The following is a 23,870-nucleotide window of genomic DNA, read 5'->3' as shown; positions in this document are numbered from 1 at the left end:
CCAGCTCTCTGCAGTTCATTCACTAGGTCCCCCCGCGTGGTTCTGGGATTTTTGCTCACCGTTCTTGTGATCATTCTGACGCCACGGGGTGGGATTTTGCTTGGAGCCCCAGATCGAGGGAGATTATCAGTGGTCTTGTATGTCTTCCATTTTCTAATTATTGCTCCCACTGTTGATTTCTTCACTCCAAGCTGGTTGGCTATTGCAGATTCAGTCTTCCCAGCCTGGTGCAGGGCTACAATTTTGTTTCTGGTGTCCTTTGACAGCTCTTTGGTCTTCACCATAGTGGAGTTTGGAGTCAGACTGTTTGAGGGTGTGCACAGGTGTCTTTTTATACTGATAACAAGTTTAAACAGGTGCCATTACTACAGGTAATGAGTGGAGGAAAGAGGAGACTCTTAAAGAAGAAGTTACAGGTCTGTGAGAGCCAGAAATCTTGATTGTTTGTTTCTGACCAAATACTTATTTTCCACCATAATATGCAAATAAAATGATAAAAAAACAGACAATGTGATTTTCTGGATTTTTTTTTCTCAGTTTGTCTCCCATAGTTGAGGTCTACCTATGATGTAAATTACAGACGCCTCTCATCTTTTTAAGTGGTGGAACTTGCACTATTGCTGACTGACTAAATACTTTTTTGCCCCACTGTACATACATGCTATATACTACATACATACATGCTACATACATGCTACATACATGCATACATACATACATGCTACCTGCTACATACATACATGCTACATACATACATTCTACATACATACATACATGCTATATACTACATACATACATGCTACATAAATGCATACATACATACATGCTACCTGCTACATACATACATGCTACATACATACATACATGCTACATACATACATGCTACATACATACATACTACATACATACATGCTACATACTACATACATGCTACATACAAACATCCATACATACTACATACATGCATACTACATACATGCTACATACATACTACATACATACATACTACATACATGCTGCATACATACTACATGCATAAATACATACATACTACATACATGCATACATACATACATACATGCTACATACATACTACATGCATACATACTGCATACATACATACAATACATACATATAGACAAACAGTACATATAACATAGAGTTCATACTCACCATTACTTGTCACTTTGCTCCCCGAAGCCAGTGTCATCTGTAAAAAATGTGAAAAAAACAAACAACCAATATACTCACTGTCCACAGAAATCCACGAGTGTCCCACGACGATCTCCTGTGGAGAGCAGCAGCATCAGATAATGTGACTGCTCTCTAGGGGCTCCAGAAACACAATGACGGGAGGAAGGTATCCTTCCGTCACTGTATTCCTCTGCCGCTGTAAAAAAAAAATCCCTAGTCTCACTTTATGGCATTGCTGTATGAGACATTTTCCCATGCAGCAATTGGCATAAAGTGACACTTTGAACTCAGGTAACCTCAGTGATACACTGCAGGAGCCATTGTCTCCTGTCAGTGTGTCACTGAGGGTCCTATAGAGCAGTGACATCACCCGATGTCACTGTTCTATAGGGGAGATCGTCGTGGGACACTCGTTATTAATTGGACTACGGCGGACAGGTAGTATGCGGTTTATTATTTTACGTTCTTTGCAGGCGCTGAAGTATGGTAAGTATGGTGAAATGAAGAATATTAAAATACTTTTCCCTAATGTGTGCGTGTTTTATTAACCCTTTTCTTACTATTGGATTAATAACGGATAGGCATCTTATTGACGCCTCTCCGTTATTAACCCGTCTTAATGTCACCTTACAATAGCAAGGTGACATTAACCCCTTATTACCCCATATCCCACCGCTACATGGGAGTGGGAAGAGAGGGGCTAAGTGCCGGAATTGGCGCATCTTATAGATGTGCCATTTCCGGGGCGGCTGCGGACTGGTATTTGTAGCCGGGGGGGGCAATATCCATGGCCCCTCTCTAGGCTATGAATATCAGCCCGCAGCTGTCTGCGTAGCCTTTCTGGCTATAAAATATAGGGGGACCCCACGTCATTTTTTGGGGGGGTCCCCCTATTTTAATAGCCAGTAAAGGCTACGCAGACAGCTGTGGGCTGATATTCATTGCAGGCTACAAATATTGGCCCCCGGCCATTGGCTTTCCCCCTCTGGCGCAGAAAATTGTGCGGGAGCCCACGCCGTTTTTTTCCGTTTTTTTTTTTTTTTAAACAACGCTCATAAAGGCCTCTTTCACTCTTGCGTCGGTACGGGCCCGTCGCTATGCGTCGGGCCGACGTACCGACGCACGTTGTGAAATTTGTACACGACGTGGGCAGCGGATGCAGTTTTTCAACGCATCCGCTGCCCATTCTGAAGTGCGGGGAGGAGGGGGCAGAGTTTCTGCTGCGCATGCGTGGTAGAAAATGGCAGACGCGACGGACAAAAAAACGTTCACTTGAATGTTTTTTGTGCCGACGGTCCGCCAAAGCACGACAGATCCATTGCAGGACGAACGCGACATATGGCCATTCGTCGCAATCCGTCGCTAATACAAGTCTATGGGGAAAAAAACGCATCCTGCGAGCACATTTGCGGGATCAGTTTTTTTCCGCCAGGTCCGTTTTTTCAGTCGGATCCGTTTTTTTCCCGCCAGATCTGTTTTTTTCCACCGGATCCGGTTTTTTCCACCAGATCCGGTTTTTTTCCACCGGATCTGTTTTTCCCTGCCGGATCCGTTTTTTTCCGCCAGATCCGTTTTTTTCTCATAGAGTTGTATTAGCGCCGGATTGCGCCTGATGGCCACACGTTTCATCCGTTTTTTGCAGGATCCGTCAAAAAAGCTGTTTCCGCCGGATGGAAAACACATAGGAACGGTTTTTGTCTGGTTTTTTCATGCATGTTTCCATTCAAATCATGCACATTTTCTGTTTATTTTCCAAAAACCTCATCAAAACCTGCATCAAAACTGCACCAAAAACTGCATGAAAAACCGCACCAAAAACCTGCAGCAAAAAAAGCACCAAAAACTGCATCAAAAACAGCATCAAAAACCTGCAGCAAAAAAAGCACCAAAAACTGCATCAAAAACAGCATCAAAAACCGCATCAAAAACAGCATCAAAACTGCACCAGTTTTTTATGCAGGTTTTGATGCAGTTTTTGGTGCGGTTTTTGATGCGGTTTTCGATGCAGTTTTTTGTGCAGGTTTTTTGTGCAGTTTTTGAGGCAGTTTTTGGTGCAGGTTTGTGGTGTAGTTTTTGATGCAGTTTTTGGCTATGTTCATACGCTGCGGTTTTTGCTGCGGATCCGCAGCGGATTTGCAGCTGCGGATCCGCAGACGTTTTCCATGCAGGGTACAGTACAATGTTACCCTATGGAAAACCAAATCCGCTGTGCCCACTTTCCTTTTTTTCGCCTGAAAATCCGCGCTGATTTTCTGCTGAAAAAAAGAAGTAGCATGTCACTTCCTTCTGCGGATTCTGCAACTGTTTTCCACCTGCACCAATAGGAAAGTGCAGTTGGAAACCCGCAGTGGAATCCGCAGGAGAAACCGCACAGAAAACCACTGGGAAATCCACCGCGGTTTTGCACTGCGGGTTTTCTCAAATCAGGACCTGAAAAATCCGCAGAAAAAAAAGGATGGTGTGAACAAGGCCTAAGGTGCTGTTTTTGATGTAGCTTTTTGGTGCGGTTTTTGATGCTGTATTTGATGCAGTTTTTGGTGCAGGTTTTTGGTGCAGTTTTTGATGCTGTTTTTGATGTAGCTTTTTGATGCGGTTTTTGATGCTGTTTTTGATGCAGTTTTTGGTGCTTTTTTTGCTGCAGGTTTTTGGTGCAGTTTTTGATGCAGTTTTTGGTGCAGGTTTTTGGTGCGGTTTTTGATGCTGTTTTTGATGCAGTTCTTGGTGCTTTTTTGCTGCAGGTTTTTGGTGCGGTTTTTGATACAGTTTTTGGTGTTTTTTGATGTAGCTTTTTGATGCGGTTTTTTATGCTGTTTTTTATGCAGGTTTTGGTGCTTTTTTGCTGCAGGTTTCTGGTGCGGTTTTGATGCAGTTTTTGGTGCGGTTTTTTATGTAGCTTTTTGATGCAGTTTTTTATGCTGTTTTTGATGCAGTTTTTGGTGCTTTTTTTGCTGCAGGTTTTTCGTGCGGTTTTTGATGCAGTTTTTGGTGTTTTTTGATGTAGCTTTTTGAGACCATGTTCACACTTTGCAGTTTTTACTGCGGAACTGCAGCGATTTTGATGCTGCGGGTCCGCAGCAGTTTCCATAGCGTTTCCACTTACATGTAAACCCTATGGAAACCGCAAACCGCTGTGCACATGCTGCGGGAAAAACCGCACAGAAACACAGCGGTTTAAAACCCACAGCATGTCACTTCTTTGGGCAGAATTGCTGTGATTCTGCACCCATAGGAATGCATTGAACCGCTTACTTCCCGCATGGGGATGTGCCCACGTTGCGGGAAGTAAGCGGTTAATGTGCGGGTGGTACCCGGGGTGGAGGAGGAGACTCTCCTCCAGGCCCTGGGAACCATATTTGGGGTAAAAAAAGAATAAAAATAAAAAATCATGTTATACTCACCTCTCAGCGCTGCACGCGGCCGGCCGGTCAGAGTTGCTGTGCGAACAGGACCTGCGGTGACATCGCGGTCACATGACCGTGATGACGCCCGGGTCACATGACCGTGACGTCACGAAGGTCCTTCTCGGCACAGCATCTTTGGAACCGGAGCGCCGCGTGCAGCGCTGAGGAGATCCGGACATCGGAGGGTGAGTATAACCAATTTTTATTATTTTTAACATTACTATTGATGCTGCATATTGCTGCATATGCAGCATCAATAGTATAGGAGTAATCCTGCAGTGGAAAATGCAAAACAAGCCGCGATAAATCTGCAGGGATAACCGCAACGGTTTTGCCCTGCAGATTTATCAATTCCGCTACGGGAGAACCCGCAGAGGGATGCCGCAAAGTGTGAACGTGGCCTGATGCTGTTTTTGATGCAGTTTTTGGTGCTTTTTTTGCTGCAGGTTTTTGATGCTGTTTTTGATGCAGTTTTTGGTGCTGTTTTTGATGTAGCTTTTTGAAGCGGTTTTTGATGCAGTTTTTGGTGCTGTTTTTGATGTAGCTTTTTGAAGCGGTTTTTGATGCTGTTTTTGGTGCTTTTTTTGCTGCAGGTTTTTGGTACGGTTTTTGATGCAGTTTTTGGTGCTGTTTTTGATGTAGCTTTTTGATGCGGTTTTTGATGCTGTTTTTGATGCAGTTTTTGGTGCTTTTTTTGCTGCAGGTTTTTGGTGCGGTTTTTCATGCAGTTTTTGGTGCAGTTTTGATGCAGGTTTTGATGAGGTTTTTGGAAAATAAATAAACGGAAAATGTGCATGATTTGAATGGAAACATGCATGAAAAAACCAGACAACAACCGTTCCTATGTGTTTTCCGTCCGGCGGAATCAGCTTTTTTGACGGATCCTGCAAAAAATGGATGAAACGTGTGGCCATCAGGCGCAATCCGGCGCTAATACAACTCTATGAGAAAAAAAACGGATCTGGCGGGAAAAAAATGGATCCGGCAGGAAAAAACGGATCCGGCGGAAAAAAACAGATCTGGCGGAAAAAAAATGGATCCAATGGAAAAAATCGGATCCTGCAAATGTGCTCGCAGGATGCATTTTTTTTCCCATAGACTTGTATTAGCGACGGATCGCGACGAATGGCCACATATCGCGTCCGTCCTGCAACAGATCCGTCGTGCTTTGGCGGACCGTCGGCACGAAAAAAATGTTCAAGTGAACGTTTTTTTGTCCGTCGCGTCCGCCATTTTCTACCGCGCATGCGCGGCAGAAACTCTGCCCCCTCCTCCCCGCACTTCAGAATGGGCAGCGGATGCGTTGAAAAACTGCATCCGCTGCCCACGTCGTGTACAAATTTCACAACATGCGTCGGTACGTCGGCCCGACGCATAGCCACGGACCCGTACCGACGCAAGGGTGAAAGAGGCCTTTATGAGCGTTGAATTTAAAAAAAAAAAACGGAAAAAAACGGTGTGGGCTCCCGCGCAATTTTCTGCGCCAGAGGGGGAAAGCCAATGGCTGGGGGCCAATATTTGTAGCCTGCTATGATTATCAGCCCGCAGCTGTCTGCGTAGCCTTTACTGGCTATTAAAATAGGGGGACCCCCAAAAAATGATGTGGGGTCCCCCTATATTTTATAGCCAGAAAGGCTACGCAGACAGCTGCGGGCTGATATTCATAGCCTAGAGAGGGGCCATGGATATTGCCCCCCCCGGCTACAAATACCAGTCCGCAGCCGCCCCGGAAATGGCGCATCTGTAAAATGCGCCAATTCCGGCACTTAGCCCCTCTCTTCCCACTCCCATGTAGCGGTGGGATATTGGGTAATAAGGGGTTAATGTCACCTTGCTATTGTAAGGTGACATTAAGCCGGGTTAATAACGGAGAGGCGTCAATAAGACGCCTATCCGTTATTGATCCAATAGTAAGAAAAGGTTTAATAAAACACGCACACATTAGGAAAAAGTATTTTAATATTCTGCATTTCACCATACTTACCATACTTCAGCGCCTGCAAAAAACGTAAAATAAACCGCATACTACCTGTCCGCCGTAGTCCAATTAATAATGAGTGTCCCACGATGATCTCCCCTATAGAACAGTGACATCGGGTGATGTCACTGCTCTATAGGACCCTCAGTGACACACTGACAGGAGACAATGGTTCCTGCAGTGCATCACTGAGGTTAGTTGAGTTCAAAGTGTCACTTTATGGCAATTGCTGCATGGGAAAATGTCTCATACAGCAATGCCATAAAGTGAGACTAGGGACTTTTTTTTTACAGCGGCGGAGGAATACAGTGGCGGAAGGATACCTTCCTCCCGTCATTGTGTTCCTGGAGCCCCTGGGGAGCAGTTGCATTATCTGATGCTGCTGCTCTCCACAGGAGATTGTCGTGGGACACTCGTGGATTTCTGCGGACAGGGAGTATATTGGTTGTTTGTTTTTTTCACATTTTTTACAGATGACACTGGCTTCGGGGAACAAAGTGACAAGTAATGGTGAGTATGTAATCTATGTTTAATGTACTGTAGGTCTATATGTATCTATTGTATGTATGTATGTAGCATGTATGCATGTAGTATGTATGCAGCATGCAGCATGCATGTAGCATGTATGTAGTATGTAGCATGTATGTAGCATGTAGTATGTATGTAGCATGTACAGTATGTATGTAGTATGTATGTAGCATGTATGTAGCATGTATTGTTGTATGTAGCATGTATGTAGCATGTATGTATGTATGGAGTATGTATGTAGCATGTATGTATGTATGTATGTATGTAGCATGTATGGAGTATTTTTTTTTTACATTCAACACATTAGCCGGATGATGGGACTACTACTGTCCCATCATTGGCTAATGTGTCAATCACTGTCAGTGTAGCAGGCATCGTCCGATGGGACTTTTAGTCCCATCGGACGATGCCTGCACAGACATAAAGACCCCCAGCAGGCCGCACAGTTCCCCCGGCAGGTCGTACAGACCCCGGAGAGGCCGCACAGACCCCCCGGCAGGTCGTACAGACCCCGGAGAGGCCGCACAGACCCCGGAGAGGCCGCACAGACCCCCTGGCAGGCACGCACACTCGCACAGACCCCGCCCGCACAGAGACACGCAGTCTCCGCCCACGCACCGCCCACTTTCCATTATAGTGATTTTTGCACTGTGGGGACTTCCGATTCTGATTTCCGATATCGCAGAAATATCGGAACTCGGTATCGGATTTCCGATACCGCAAGTATCGGCCGATACCCGATACTTGCGGTATCGGAATGCTCAACACTAGTCTCTATGCCTGAAGAGACCTCAGTAGTCTCAAAAGCTTTCTACTTGTTACCATCTTTTCAGATAGCCATTGAAGGTATCAACCACTGAGAAAGTTTAGTCTTCTGTGTTTCCCTATGCAGTAAAAAAAGGATATACTCACAGATGGCATCCCAATGGAGACCAAAAATTATTTTGGCCTCCAATAATTGAATGAAGACATTTGAATATTCTTCAGGGACAGACATACTATTGGTCCAAGCCTGTACTCCAAAGCAGGTGGAGGTGTGCATTATGATGAGATATTAAACTGCAAGGGGCTGATATATTCTTCTGTCTGTATCCATTCCTGGTATTCTGAGGAGCTTTTCCTGGCATATACCCTGTTGTAGGGGCTTAATACCTGCTGTAATTCAGTTTAACCACTTAACGCAAAATTATATATAGGTACATCATTGTTGGGATATCCCTGGTTTTGGGAGCAAAGCTCTCTCCCTATGTGGTAAATGCTGGCATCTGTGTCTAAAAATTTTGTTTCAAACTTATAAATTGTTTTTCACTACTTAAATAATGAAAAAAACATTTGCACGTTTGCCGGTATTGTAATCGTATTGACATTTTAACCACTGAATGAATGCTGTAGGAACAAATCCACAGAAAAAAACATAATGGAATAAAAAAATTTTCACCATTTCATCCCATTTACAATTTTTTTTCTTGATTCCAGAACGTTGGTAAAATGAAAAGGGTGATGAAAAACTAAAACTTGTCTCACAAAAAACCCAAACCCTGTACGGCTATGAAGACATAAAAATATAATCGTTGTAGCTATTGGAAGAATGGAAGGGATTATTTCAAGTGCAAAAATAAAAATGGACTGTGGAGGGAAGGTCTTATTAGTACACTACTCAAAATAAAAGAGAATATTTAACCAGCACCATGTAAGCCAAGTCAATTAGACTGCAGAGCTGTGTATCTGGCAAGTAAAGAAACATTAATGATTGTGAAAAGTAATGCTAGATACTTGAGTATTACAAGCATGCTCGGGTGATCTCCGAGTACTTTGGGCATGCTCCTAGATTATGTTTGTGTCCCCGCAGCTGCATGATTTGCGGCTGCTAGACAGCATGAATACATGTGGAGATTCCCTAACAAACAGGCATTGGAGGTATTAGTATAATGATGGCCCCAACAGCAGTCCTCACATAATCTGTTTATAGAGAGCATTGGGGCAGTACACTGTATATAGAGGGGCTTTGCTAGCATCAAACGGTGCATAGATAGCTGTGGGGATATAAAACTGTATATAAAGACCCGTTGGGACATTATACTGTGTCTAAGGTAGCAGTGGAGACATTATACTGTGTTTAGAGAGCTTTGGGCTTATTTTGTATATAAGGAAGCTGTGGGCCCATCATACTCTGTATAAGAGAGCTGTGTGCCCATTAAACTGTGCATAGTGAATCTGTGGGTCAATCATACCGTCTATAGGGAATCTGAGGGGATATACTGTGTACAGGAACTGTTGGCTCATCATGCTATGTATAGAGGAGCTGTGGGTAATTCATAATGTGTATTGCGGAACTGTGCATTAGGGAACTCAGGGACCAATATTAAATGTTTACTGGGCACTTAAACATTATTGTTGTTGGAGCACACTGGGTATTATGACTGTCAAAGGGGCACACAGGGGGCATTGTTACTTTATAGAGGGCAAAATGTGGACACTGTTTTCTAAGGCACTTGCACAGGGCATTGCGCAGGACAATGCACAAGGTTATGTGGTCATTGTTCTCCACAGCCCACTCCATACATCTGCTACCCACTTGCACCATTTGTTAGGAAAGAGTTTAAAAATTAAATACTAAACATCTTAAGACTTCATTCTAATTGTTAAATGTTTAAACAAAAGAACAAAAAGGTTAATTCTATTTTCATGTATTCTTTCACTGGCTTGACTAGGTACAGAACTATAATAGGTTATGTATTTCTTCTGCCCACCAGAAATAACCTTTCCAACACAGTGGAAGCTAATTAACAACAATTACAAACAGTTTAATATCATCCCATTGAAACATACAGTGGGGAAAATAAGTATTTGATACACTGCCGATTTTGCAAGTTTTCCCACCAACAAGGAATGGAAAGGTCTGTAATTTTTATCGTATGTACACCAACTGTAAAAGGCAGAATCTTAAAGAAAAAAAATCCAGAAAATCACATTGTATAATTTTTACATAATTAGTTTGCATTTTATTGCATCTAATAAGTATTTGATACATACTGTATATCCTACTCCAAAACAGTGAATAAACCAGATAACATATAAAAAATATAATAATAATAATAATAATAATCTTAATTTATATAGCACCAACATATTCCACAGCGCTTTACAGTTTAACAGTTTCAAACACAACAGTCATAAGTAACAACGTTAACAATACAATAATTAAAGCACAATAAGATGACCCTGCTCGTGAGAGCTTACAATCTACAATGAGGTGGGGGAGATACAAAGTACAGGTGTGTATTTACAATTATGTATATACAATGATGGTCCAGCCATCTTCAGGGGGTGGGGGATAGATGGTGATAGTGAATGGGCTACACACACACAAACATAAAATTACTTTGATTAGTGAACGTGGTAGGCCGCTCTGAACAAATGTGCTTTGAGCGAGCGCCTAAAACTATGCAAATTGTGGATGGTCCTAATAACTTGGGGTAGAGCATTCCAAAGGATTGGCGCAGCACGGGAGAAGTCTTGGAGTCGGGAGTGGGAGGTACGGATTAGTGCAGAGGTTAGTCGAAAGTCATGTGCAGAGCGCAGTGGTCTGTTAGGCCGATAGAAATGAGGGAGGAGATGTAAGGGGGTGCCGCACTGTGGAGAGCTTTGTGGGTGAGAACAAGTACTTTGAATTGTATCCTGTATTGAATGGGCAGCCAGTGTAACGACTAGCGAAGAGCGGACGAGTCCGAGTAACGATTAGCCAGATGAACGACCCTGGCTGCTGTATTAAGGATAGACTGGAGAGGGGAAAGTCGCGTGAGGGGGAGGCCAATTAATAGAGCATTGCAGTAGTCCAGGCGGGAGTGGATCAGGGCGACAGTGAGGGTTTTTGTTGTTTCCATGTTGAGAAAAGGGCGGATTCTAGAGATGTTCTTTAGGTGTAAGTGGCACGAGCGGGCAAGAGATTGTATATGGGAGGTGAAGGAGAGATCAGAGTTAAACATAACACCCAGACAGGGCACCTGCTGCTGGGGTGTTATTATGGTGCCACCCACGGAGAGGGAAATGTCAGATTTAGGGAGGTTAGTAGATGGCGGGAGCAGAAGAAGTTCAGTTTTGGAGAGGTTGAGTTTCAGATAGAGAGTGGACATGATGTTGGAGACTGCAGTCAGACAGTCAGTGGTGTTCTGTAGTACAGCGGTGGTAAGGTCAGGGGTTGACGTGCATAGTTGTGTGTCGTCGACATAAAGATGGTACTGAAGGCCAAATCATCTGATGGTCTGTCCAATTGGGGCTGTGTAGAGGGAGAAGAGAAGGGGGCCAAGGAGCAATGTCCTTAATGCCTAGTGACTGGAGCCTAGAGAGTAGGAGAGGGTGGTCAACAGTGTCGAAAGCTGCAGAAAGGTCGAGAAGAATGAGCAGAGAGTGGTCACTGTTATGTTTTGCTGTCAGAAGGTCATTGGTCACTTTAATGAGTGCAGTTTCTGTTGAATGTAGGGGGCGGAAACTGGACTGTGAAGGGTCTAGGAGGGAGTGAGTGGAGAGGTAACGGGTAAGGCGGGAGTAGACCAGACGCTCCAAGAGTTTAGAGATGAAGGGGAGATTGGAGACTGATCTGTAGTTGTTTGTGCAGGATGGATTAATAACTTTATTAAGTAATAATGTTAAAATATAAGAAACAATTAAAACCTCATTAGGATGGAGGTAAATCAAATGACAAAATATAAGGAGACCACTTGCACAAAAATATTAATGAAGGGCATAGTGACTAAGTAACATAGTGTTAAGGAAAACACTTCCATACAGATAGCCAATTATATGCGAAAAATGTTAAAAACATCATAAACATTAACATAATAAAGTAGACATAATGAAAAAGGAAGTGAAAATAAAATTATATATACTAATAGTCAGTACCCTGTGGCTCCTTTGACTCCAACATATGTTTCGCCTAGTGGCTTTCTCAATTAGTATGAAGGGGAAGTGAAAAGGTGGGGTTATTTATATGTTCTGCAAAACAATGAGAAAACAAGGTTCCTAGGACAAATGGTGTGATGTTAATGATTGCAACATTGCTATAAAGAACAAAAAATAATGAAAGCATGGCAAGAGTTTCTCCAAAGGAAAGTTCATAAAATGACATAAGCAAGCAATAATATTGAACAAAATGCAGAAAAAGTAGTTTGAAAGCGGTATGGCTTCCATGGTGGAGCGCACGCCACCGCGATCACCACCAGAAGCGGAAGTTTAGACACGGCCAATGCGTTCCAGCGTGGAACACATAGGAGGAGAGGATGCGGCTGAAAACCGGAAAAACCTGTCACTACACATCGCCACCAGGTGCCTTTGAGAAGGAGTTTCTCTTGCTATGACTCATGTCACATATGAGCAGTGGTTCACCACTGCGTTCCACAATAGAGCGCACGGTGCCGCGGCCACCACCGGAAGTGGAAGTCTCAGACTCGGGTGATGCATTCCAGGGTGGAATGCACAGAAAAAGGAGAAGTGGCTCAGAACAAAGGTGACGTATCGTTACACATAGCCAAAATGTAGCGCTAGAAGTAGTGTCACATATAAGCAGAGATGCGCTCCACAATGGAATGCAAGCTAAGAATATGCCGATGTTCTGGACCATGAATGGGCTGCTTCGTTAGTCCAGAGCCCCGGTACTTGCCTGGGTGCTCCAGGCAGTGACACCAGCGCAGACTCCAGGACATTGAAATGCTTTTTACAGAGCCACTGTTTATTTGTCCTGGCTGTGTGTTTCAGGTCCTTGTCATGCTGGAAGACCCAGCTACGACACATCTTCAATGCTATTACTGAAGAAAGAAGGTTGTTGGCTAAAATAGAGAGATATATAATCTCATCCATCCTCTCTCGAATATGGTGCAGTCGTTCTGTCCCCTTTTCAGAAAAGTACCATCAAAATATGAGGTTTCTCACAGCATGTTTCACAGTTGGGACATTGTTCTTGGGGTTATACTCATCCTTCTTCCTCCAATCAAGGCGAATGGAAATGATACCAAGAAGTTCTATTTTGGTCTTATTCTATTTTGCTCTCATCTGACCACATGACCTTTTCCATGCATCCTCTGGACCAACCAGATGGTCATTGGTGAACTTCAAATGGACATGTACCGGTGTGAGCAGGGGGACCTTATAAGTGCTGCAAGATTTTAATCCTTGATGGTGTAGTGTGTTACTAATGGTAATGTTTGAGAATGTGGTCCCAGCTTTTTGGGTCATTGACCAGGTCCTCCCATGTAGATCTAGGCTGATTCCTGAATTTTCTCAGAATCATCCTTACCTCACCAGGCGAGATCTTGTAGGCGCCTCAGAACAAAGAAGATTGACAGTCATCTTGTGTTTCTTCCATTTTCTAATAATTCTGCCAAAAGCTGTAGCCTTCTCTCCAAGCTGCTTGCCTACTGTCCTGTAACCTTGCGCAGGTCTCCAATTTTGCCCCTGATGTCCTTAGACAGCTCTTTGATCTTGGTTATGGTGGAGAGGTTGGAGTTTGATTCATTATGTGGACAGGTTGTCTTCTATACAGGTAATGAGTTCAAACAGCTGCAACTAATACAGGCAATGAGCACAGAGTAGGAGGGCTTCAGAAAGAAAATCTAACAGGTCTGTGAGAGACAGAATTTTTGCTGAGTGGTATGTGATCAAATACTTAGTTCATGCAATAACATGCAATTAAATTACTTAAAAATCCTACAATGTTATTTTCGGGGGTTTTTTAGATTCTGTTTCTCACAGTTGAAATGTACCTACGATAAAAATTACAGACCTCTCCATTCGGTGTAGATCGGAAAACTTGCAAAATCAGCAATGTATCAAATACTTATTTTCCAAACTGTATATGGTTTTTCATGAGATTACACACATCCAGGATGTTGGTTATCAGCAATTTACAGTAGTATTATATTTTCATGTTTAGTTGTAAAAAAAGTGGAGGTATTTTTGTACAGTTTCTATTGTAGCTACAGTTGATTGTTTTACCATTATTGCAGAACTTTTATAGAAATCGTACCATTATCACTACCAACAGCTATCTTAGCAGAATTTATAAGATATATTCTTCCATTCAGTGGATACAAAATGTGCTTGTATTCCTGATGAGCTAAAATCAATGAGTTTTTAGAGATGTAAGAAATCAGCGTTACATCGTCTTGTCATACAATGGCGGACCTAAGTCAGGAAGAACAGAGATCCATACTTTTCATACTAATTTACAAATATTGACAATTTAGCATGGATTCAGGCCAGGCGCTGCAGGTGCCTAAGAACAGAAATGCCCAGAGAAGAGGTAGCGCTGGGCTCATATCACTTGAATATTTTCCTGGCACTTACTACCTACCAGGCGTTTGCAATTGCTCTCAGCTCACATATAGGGTCCATGTGATTGCTAAAATTATACTAAGTCTAATTCAATGAATGTGTTAGAGCATGCCAGGCAGCACAGCATGGAAGACTGGAGGAAAGTGCAAAACAATCGCTGAAACATGCAGGCAATCAGAACGGCAGTGTTCCTGGCATAACCATGTTTTTTAAAGATGCAAAAGAAATAAATAAAACTATTCTTCGCTGTGAAGTTTTTGTGGTTGAAAGTAATTTCAGTGTTAGGTATATAGTATAAAGCTACAGTGTGTACCCTTGTTATCTGCTAACTTTACAGTTACTTCTTCTTAACACTAGCTAGCTGATCGCATTTACCCTCAAGAATAATGATAGTCCTATAACAATTTCTGTTACTTCGGAATGCAATAATAACCCCTACTAGCAATATGACTTTACAGTGGTGGTCACTAATCGGAACCCATCGCTTGGTTCATACTACTGAAACCATGGGCAGCATCAATTGTATCGTATGACTCCAGTAAGGCACATTTTTCTCTGTAATACTTTTGCGTTTCAAAGAAAATATCGGTAGAAATCTGGCCAGGAACCATTACCAGAAAACTAAACATTTTTGGCAGTGCCCAATTTTTTTCGGCACTGCTCCAGTGGATTGGCAGGACTCTATGTTTTCTCTGAAACACTCCTGCTGTAATCTAATCTTACAGCAAGGTCTTGATCCCTGCTGCCCATTGTTTGGCTAGTATGAAACAAGTGACAGATTCCCATTAAGAAGCCTTATTCTACTGTGCAACTTTTTTATGCTGTAAAGTAAAAGCTGCACAGAAATTTGCCAACAGAGGCAGCAAAACACCTACAAGTGAAAGTAGAAGCTAGATTTTACTTTTCTTGCACCCTGGTAAGTGTCCCTACTATTGGGAGCAACTAGAACCAGCAAAGTCTCAGTATGACTCGTTAAAGGGTTGATTGTGACTTGTAGGATCGCTACTTCCAACAGGTGGTGCTATAGAGTTAAGTCCTCCTTTTCTCAGAAGAGGCAATTTGCATAGTAAATAATCCTGTCAGTTTCTTCAAGCAATTTTGTTTTCTTCCAAAGGAACTCCTCTCTCTTGAGAAATCAGTTGTTAAAAAGAAAGGGGCCTATATACTTCTCCTCGCCATAGGGGCTGCAAAAATGTTGTTCAAAAATTTAGCAATTTTTCAAAGCATTTTACTTCATGTTTTGAATCACCTCCTAAATGTGTAGGTAATGACCAGGTGGCCAATGATTTTCTTTTGGATTGTTTGCAATACATTTTATGAACTGCATGAGAAACAAATAAAACTGGTCTGGAGTGGACTGTGCTCATGGAGTGAGCACCCTCTCTCATCAATGCAGTCAGCTGTATCGGCATGCAGCCGATAAATTTGTACTTGCGATGACATGCGGGGGGACCACTGCTCGCATCGGGCCATCCCCCCGCCTGCTCGGGGGTTACATAGCCGCCATGCAGGGAGATCAACTTTTCACTTTTTGAATTGAAGAACTGAAATAAATTAACTTTTTGATGATATTCTAATTTTGTGAGAAGCACCTGTATATTTAACTACATACTGTATACTGTATTAAATACTCTATTTAAAGACATACAATTTACACTTGATATCTACATAATAATGACACCATTAGTTGCGAGTATTTTCTTTATGTGCTGGTTTTCCAATGATTGTAGTTTATAGCTATATGAGATTATATGAGATTATATCGTACAAACACACTATATTATACATTCACTGACTCTTTACAGTTTTTATTACATTTCAATGCAGAATTCCTAGGCCATCGGTACACATTGTGTATCTGGGGAGTTGTTTACCTCAGTACTTGTAAGCCAAAGCCAGAAGAAAAAAATAACTGAAACACATCACCATTTCTGTATTTTTCTCACTCCTGTTTTTGACTTACATAATACTGATGTAAAAAAACATTTAACCTGTGAACGTGGCCTAAGTAACGATATTGCTTTTATTGTGGACCCACCAGTGGTGTTCGACCAATGCTCTTCAGGTAGTATAACAGACCCTTCACGTGGTAGATGGTTGGTTGTAGGTTGCAGTTGGGGGTTAACCATTGTCTGTTTAAATCTTCACCATTCAGGGAACACCTGTGGCTAAAACAAAAAAAGAGGAAGATGTATTGTGTTCTAGGGTAATTTAAGGATTAAGACATTTAGTGACAGAGCAAATTTGCAGCATAATGACCAGGCCAATTTTTACAATTCTGACCACTGTCAATTTCTAAGGCTATAACTCTGGAACGCTTTAATGGATCCCGCTGATTCTGAGAATGTTTTTTTGTGACATATTGTATTTTATGTTAGTGGTACAATTTCTTTGATAACACTTGCTTTTATTTATGAAAAAAATGGAAATATGGCAAAAAAAATTAAAATGTTGCAATTTTCAAGCATTGAATTTTTATGCCCTTAAAATCAGAGAGATATGTCACAAAAAATCATAATAAATAACATTTCCCATATGTCTACTTTACATCAGCAAAATTTTGGAGACAATTTTTTTTTGTTAGGAAGCTATATATATATATATATATATATATATACACAACATCATTTTTTTAGGGACCACATCACATTTTAAGTCACTTTGAGGGGTATACATGACAGAAAATACCCAAATGTGATACCATTCTAAAAACTGTACCCTGAGGGGGCTCAAAACCACATTCAAGAAGTTATTTAACCGTTTAAGTGCTTCACAGGAACTGAAGCAATGTGGAAGAAAAAATGAACATTTAACTTTTTTTCGCAAACATATTATATCAGAACCAGTTTTTTTTTATTTTCACAATTGTAAAAAGAGAAAATGAACCACAAAATTTGTTGCGCATTTTCTCCTGAATACGCAGATACTCCATATGTGGGGGCAAATCACTGTTTTGGCTCCCAGCAGAGCTCGGAAAGGAAGGAGCATCGGTTGACTTTTTCAATGCAGAACTGGCTGGAATTGAGAACGGATGCTATGTCGTGTTTGTAGAGCCCCTGATGTGCCTAAACAGTAGAAAGCTTCCACCACTGACACCATTTTGGAATCTATCCTTGGTTCCCCCGAAGGAACTTATATAGATGTGTGGTGAGCACTTTGAACCCCAAAGTGCTTCACACAAGTTTATAACGTAGAGCCATGAAAATAAAAAATAATTTTTCCCACAAAAATGATATTTTCACCTCCCATTTTTTATTTTCCCAAGGGTAACAGGAGAAATCAGACCCTCAAACTTGTTGTGCAATTTGCCCTGAATACGTCGATACCCCATATGTGGGGTAATCCACTGTTTGGGCACACGGCAGAGCTCAGAAGGGAAGAAGCACCGTTTGACTTTTTCAACGCAGAATTGAGATCGGATGCCATGTAGCGTTTGGAGAGACCATGATGTGCCTAAACACTGGAAACCCCCCACAAGTGACCCCATTTTGGAAACTAGACCACCAAGAAACTTATCTAGATGTGTGGTGATCGCTTTGAACCCCAATTGTTTCCCTAAAGTTTATAATGTAGATCCGTGAAAATAAAAAATATTTTTTTCCCACAAAAATGATCATTTAGCCCGCAATTTCTTATTTTTCCAAGGATAGAAGGAGAAATTGGACCCAAAAAGTTGTTGTCCAGAGTATGCTGATACCCCATATGTGGGAGAAAACTTCTGTTTGGGCACAAGTCGTGGCTCAGAATAGAAGTAGTGACGTTTTGGAATGCAGACTTTGATGGAATGGTCTGCGAACGTCATGTTGCTTTTGCAGAGCCCCTGATGTGCTTAAACACTAGAAATCTCCCTCAAGTGACCCCAGTTTGGAAACTAGACCCCCAAGAAACTTATCTAGATGTGTTGTGAGAACTTTGAACACCCAAGTGTTTCACTAAAGTTTATAACGCAGAGCCGTGTAAATAAAAAATATTTATTCCACAAAAATGATTTTTTAGCCCCATTTTTTAATTTTCACTAGGGTCATAGGAGACATTGGACAACAAAAGTTGTTATCCAATTTGTCCTGAGTACGCAGATACTCCATATGTGGGGGTAAACTACTGTTTTTGGGCACACGGCAGAGTTTGGAAGGGAAGGAGCACCGTTTGACTTATTCAACGCAGAATTGAGATGGGATGCCATGTCACATTTGGAGAGCCGCTGATGTGCCTAAACAGTGGAAACCCCCCAATTATAACTCCAACCCTAACCCAAGCACGCCCCTAACCCTAATCCCAACCCTAAACATAACCCTAACCACACCCCTAACTCCAACACATCCCTAACCCCAACACACCCCTAATGCTAATCCCAACCCTAACCACAACCCTAACCCCAACACACCCCTAACCATAACCCTAATCCCAACCCTAACACTAATCCCAACCTGAATCCCAAGCCTAACCCTAATCCCAATTGCAAACGTAATCCAAACCCTAAACCCAACTCTAGCCCCAACCATAACCCTAGCTTTAGCCCAATCCTAACCCTAACTTTAGCCCCAACCCTAACCCTAACTTTAGACCCAATCCTAACCCTAACTTTAGCCCAACTCACTTTAGCCCAGCTCTAACCCTAATGGAAAAATGGAAATAAATATATATTTTTATTTAATTATTTTTTCCTATCTAAGGCGGTGATAAAGGGAGGGTTCATTTACTATTTTTTTTTATTTTTATCACTGTGATAGACCCTATCACAGTGATCAAAATTAACCAATAGGAAAAAATCCATTGTTGCTGGGTGCAGGCCTGCAGATCTTGGCGGGCGCACTGCGCATGTGCCCGCCATTTTCTTACCAGAAGAAGATGCCAGCGACTGTGGGGGGAAGCAGGAGGACCCAGGGACACCGGTAAGTAGGAGGGGCATCAGAGGAACCTATTTCTCTCTCCTCTGATGTGCAATCACATCGGATGAGAGAGAAATTAAATCGCAAATCGGATTTTGCGGTTGCCGTTATACGGTTAATAACGGCGATCGCTGTGGTTTAAGTACCCTTAACTACCACCGTTAAAAGGTATCAGCGGTCATTAAGGGGTTAATAAGACTATACTGTACAACATCGAGTACAAATTGGTCAATTTCGCATTCAGCATAAGCATCTGCTGTAAGTCACAAGGTTTCAAATGGAAGTATTTTTATTACCCTGCTGATTACATAAGGGGGTAACCTTCCTAGTCATACTGATATAAAGTTTTTTTTACCATTATGTGCTTGGCGTCTCCTCTTTGTGTATAATACCAGTGACTACGCAGCTGGTGACAGCAGAGAACAACCTTGTGGAAAAGCCTTCACGGAGTGTGCTGGAGGGCTAGAAGTGGTAGTCTGTGAACACAGGGTGATGCAGGCAAAGACTGTTAGAATCTTGGACTTTTCTGGTCAGTGGTCAGTACTAGTGCGTAGGGAGAGGCCTCTTATTTCAAGTTCAGCAAAGTGTTCTTTATGCAGAAAACAAGCTGCATTTTACAGTACCAGCAAAAGCTGTGAGATTACAGAAAACTCACACACACAGGTTTTTTTCTTGTCTGGATTTGAGAACAGTAGTGCTTTTTAAATTGGCAGCATGTCACCTTCACCGCACGAACACTGCCGGAAAAAGCAGAAGACTACCAAGTGCAATGAATACCGCCAGAAGGTAATGAGTGGCTTTGGAAGCAGATGTGGCCGGGAGACAGCCGGAAGGGAGGACGCATCACTGGACAGGTAAGTATAATATTTATATTGTTTATTATTAATTGTGTGCTTTCTTTTACAGGCCAGAACTGTATCCGAACTGTAACATGGGTTTCCCATGGAAACCAGTGTTTGGGACCTTGTGACTGAACACTATGTGTTCGGTATGGGTCCTGAACTTTACAGTTCGGGTTCGCCCATCTCTATTCAAGATATTAGTAAAACACAACAAAAAGAGCTCAGGCCTATTTATATGGCACTTCCATACATAAATACAATCCTACAAATAACGGGAAGTAAATGCCAAGTAATGAAAAATATATATGTACATCTTTATTAAGTAACTAAGTAATTAAGTAATTACAGTAAATTTATTTTAAAAAGATAGTCAACAGAGGTAGAGATGCAAAATATACTGCACATTCAGGCTTGTATCTATCCTGTTAAAAAGAGTTTTGACCAAGGACAAGTCACTTTTATGTTGATTAATGCACTAAGCACTTATGTAGTACTATGTATTATATCATATATTAGCTAAAATTATCGCATTTATAGGCACTATTTGGGGAGATATATCTGTTATGTGGTCCTTCTAATTATCAGTCTATAAATAGCTTGTACTTGGTCAAAACTTAGCCCATGTGACATGTACCTGGCATTTTAAAAACACCTTGATCCACATAAGATAAAAAGTGATTGATATAAGCACTCTTTGTAACAGGATAGAAGCCGGAAGTGTGCAGTTTATTTTGCATCTGTACCTCCTTTAACTATCTTTTTAAAATAATTTTACTGTGACTACTTAATAAAGATGTACATATACTTGTCTCATTTCTTGGCATTCTCATTATTTGTAGGATTGGATTAGTAAAACACATTGTAAAGTATTGGGAGCTGTCATATTAATTTGGTAGTCTGCACTTGCAGATTCCAATAAGAAAGAGACTTATTGATTAAAATGTAACAGCCATAAAGCTCTCAGAAAAATAGCACTCATCAGATAAGTTACATGATAGGCATAATTGCACCAGTCTTTTTTAAGAAAAATAAAAAGACACTAAACAGCCCCTTCGTACGTCACATAAAACAATATTAAAAACAAAAAAACAAAAAACACAATAATAAAATTACTCACATATATATATCATATTAAAGTGCAAATCAAAATAAGACTAAGGCAAGACTAACTTTTAAGAGTTTCCTTTAAAAGTACCGTATATACTCGAGTATAAGCCGAGATTTTCAGCCCAAATTTTTGGGCTGAAAGTGCCCCCTCGGCTTATACTCGAGTCATGATCGGTGGTGGGGTCGGCGGGTGAGCACTGTCATATACTCACCTGCTTCCGGGGCTCCTGTTGCCCCCCCTGCACGTCCCACGGTCTCCGGGTGCCGCAGCCTCTTCCCCTGAGCGGTCACGTGGGACCGCTCATTAGAGAAATGAATAGGCTGCTCCACCTCCCATAGGGGCGGAGCCGCCTATTCATTTCTCTAATGAAGCGGTGCCGGTGACCGCTGATAGAGAAAGAGGCTGCGGCACCGAAGACAGGCAGGGGGAAGGAGCGGGACGCCGGGAGCAGGTAAGTATGTCATATTCGCCTGTCCTCGTTCCACACGCCGGGCGTCGCGCCATCTTCCCGGCGTCTCTCTGCACTGACTGTTCAGGCAGAGGGCGCGATGATGCATATAGTGTGCGCGCCGCCCTCTGCCTGATCAGTCAGTGCAGAGAGACGCCGGGAAGATGGCGCCGAGGAGCTGCAAGCAAGAGAGGTGAGTACGTGTTTTTTTTTTTTTTTTTTATTGCAGCAGCAGCACAGATTTATGTGGAGCATCTATGGGGCAATGGTGCAGAGCACTATATGGCAGAGCTATGGGGCAACGGTGCAGAGCACTATATGGCACAGCTATGGGGCAACGGTGCAGAGCACTATATGGCACAGCTATGGGGCAACGGTGCAGAGCACTATATGGCACAGCTATGGGGCAACGGTGCAGAGCACTATATGGCACAGCTATGGGGCAACGGTGCAGAGCACTATATGGCACAGCTATGGGGCAACGGTGCAGAGCACTATATGGCACAGCTATGGGGCAACGGTGCAGAGCACTATATGGCAGAGCTATGGGGCAACGGTGCAGAGCACTATATGGCACAGCTATGGGGCAATGGTGCAGAGCACTATATGGCACAGCTATGGGGCAACGGTGCAGAGCATTATATATATGGCACAGCATTATGTGGAGCATCTATGGGGCCATAATGAACGGTGCAGAGCATTATATATGGCACAGCTTTATGTGGAGCATCTATGGGGCCATAATGAATGGTATGGAGTATCTATTTCTAATTTTGAAATTCACCAGTAGCTGCTGCATTTTCCACCCTAGGCTTATACTCGAGTCAATAAGTTTTCCCAGTTTTTTGTGGCAAAATTAGGGGGGTCGGCTTATACTCGGGTCGGCTTATACTCGAGTATATACGGTATTTAAAACTGAAAATGTCTGTTTGGTTGGTAACGTGTGTATGATTGACAGGTTACTTTAGGTGTGTATATTCATGCATTACTGTATTAATGATGAAATAAGATGTACTTGATTATGTTGTTTTTCAAACATAAACTAATAGTTTCAATTTTTGCTTGTACACACTGGCGAGTAGCCAGCCTATATACTGTGGAGCAGTGTCGACTAGTGTTTATTTAATAATTGCTGCATGCTGTGATTGGTAGCGTATATTGGACGGAGAGCACCCTCACAAATCTATGGCCGTGTGCAAAATATCAGACTGCACTTGATGACATCCAAATGCAGTCCAATATACGCCAACTCACAGAACGGAGGTAATGAAGAAATTAAGCTTTCCATCTTCTCTGCACATATGAACCGATTCTCGCATTCAAGAGGATAGGATCACAGCTAAAGGGAGTCTGCCAGGTAATTTTTGTGTAGTATACTACTAATAGTATGTTGAAAAAGGGCTTGGGCAGCCCTTTCAAGATATGTAACTTTTATTTCTGTACATGGCCCCAATGAGTTGCTGTAACCCCTGGACAAATTTATGGTCACGTACCGACAAGTTAAGCATATGTTAATGCCATATGAATATTCATCCCTTTCCTGCCCATATTTCTGCCCACCTCTCTGCCAATGTCAGTGATTTAGTTAGACTGATCCTCGGTCTGGCTGTTTGCTCTCCTGACCTGAGAGAAAAAAAGGGAGCCAAATGTGGTTCAGGCTTGTCACGGTTGTGTGTCACATAACCTTATCAGGTTAGCATAATTTTAATTGTCATAATTATTATTCTCAGATAAGACCCTATTTGCCTTTTATTTGCTCCTAGCTTCCACTCCTGACCTGAGAGTGACAGGTACATAATATGGGATCCAGGGAGGTTATGTCAGGTGACTGGTTTGGGAGACGATCTGTACAACTCTCTTCCATGCCATCTCTAAAAGTGGGAGGTGTCATAGATGTATTTGTAAATTCATTTCTTAAGAGGGGATGTGTCACCATCATATTGAAAATATTGGATTATTACATGGGAAGTGAAGAAAAGCTTGTACTTCATTCCAATCCCTATTGAACTAGGAGCTCCTACAGTGAATAGGTAATTAAAGTAGGATATCTGTTGGAGGCCAGTCATCAAGTTTGGGATCAGTATATTCAAGGGGCTGAGAAGTGAAAAATGTATCACCTCCAGAGGTAACCCTTCCTCTCTTCAAAGTAACATTGG

The 23,870-nt window shown here is 42.2% G+C and overlaps 1 protein-coding gene across 1 annotated transcript in view; it reads right to left on the bottom strand.

Moving 5' to 3' along the window:
- Positions 1–23,870, bottom strand: part of AGBL1 (AGBL carboxypeptidase 1) — a 797,337-nt gene that overhangs the window by 171,569 nt on the left and 601,898 nt on the right. The window contains exon 19 of the mRNA XM_077262682.1: positions 16,466–16,595. Within this exon, the coding sequence (XP_077118797.1) occupies positions 16,466–16,595 (130 nt within the window). The remainder of the gene's footprint in view (positions 1–16,465; positions 16,596–23,870) is intronic.

The sequence above is a fragment of the Ranitomeya variabilis genome, chromosome 5, assembly GCF_051348905.1.
Source record: "Ranitomeya variabilis isolate aRanVar5 chromosome 5, aRanVar5.hap1, whole genome shotgun sequence".
NCBI lineage: Eukaryota > Metazoa > Chordata > Amphibia > Anura > Dendrobatidae > Ranitomeya > Ranitomeya variabilis.
Note: the sequence above shows the minus strand (reverse complement) of the source record. Positions and strands in the feature narration are given on the sequence as shown.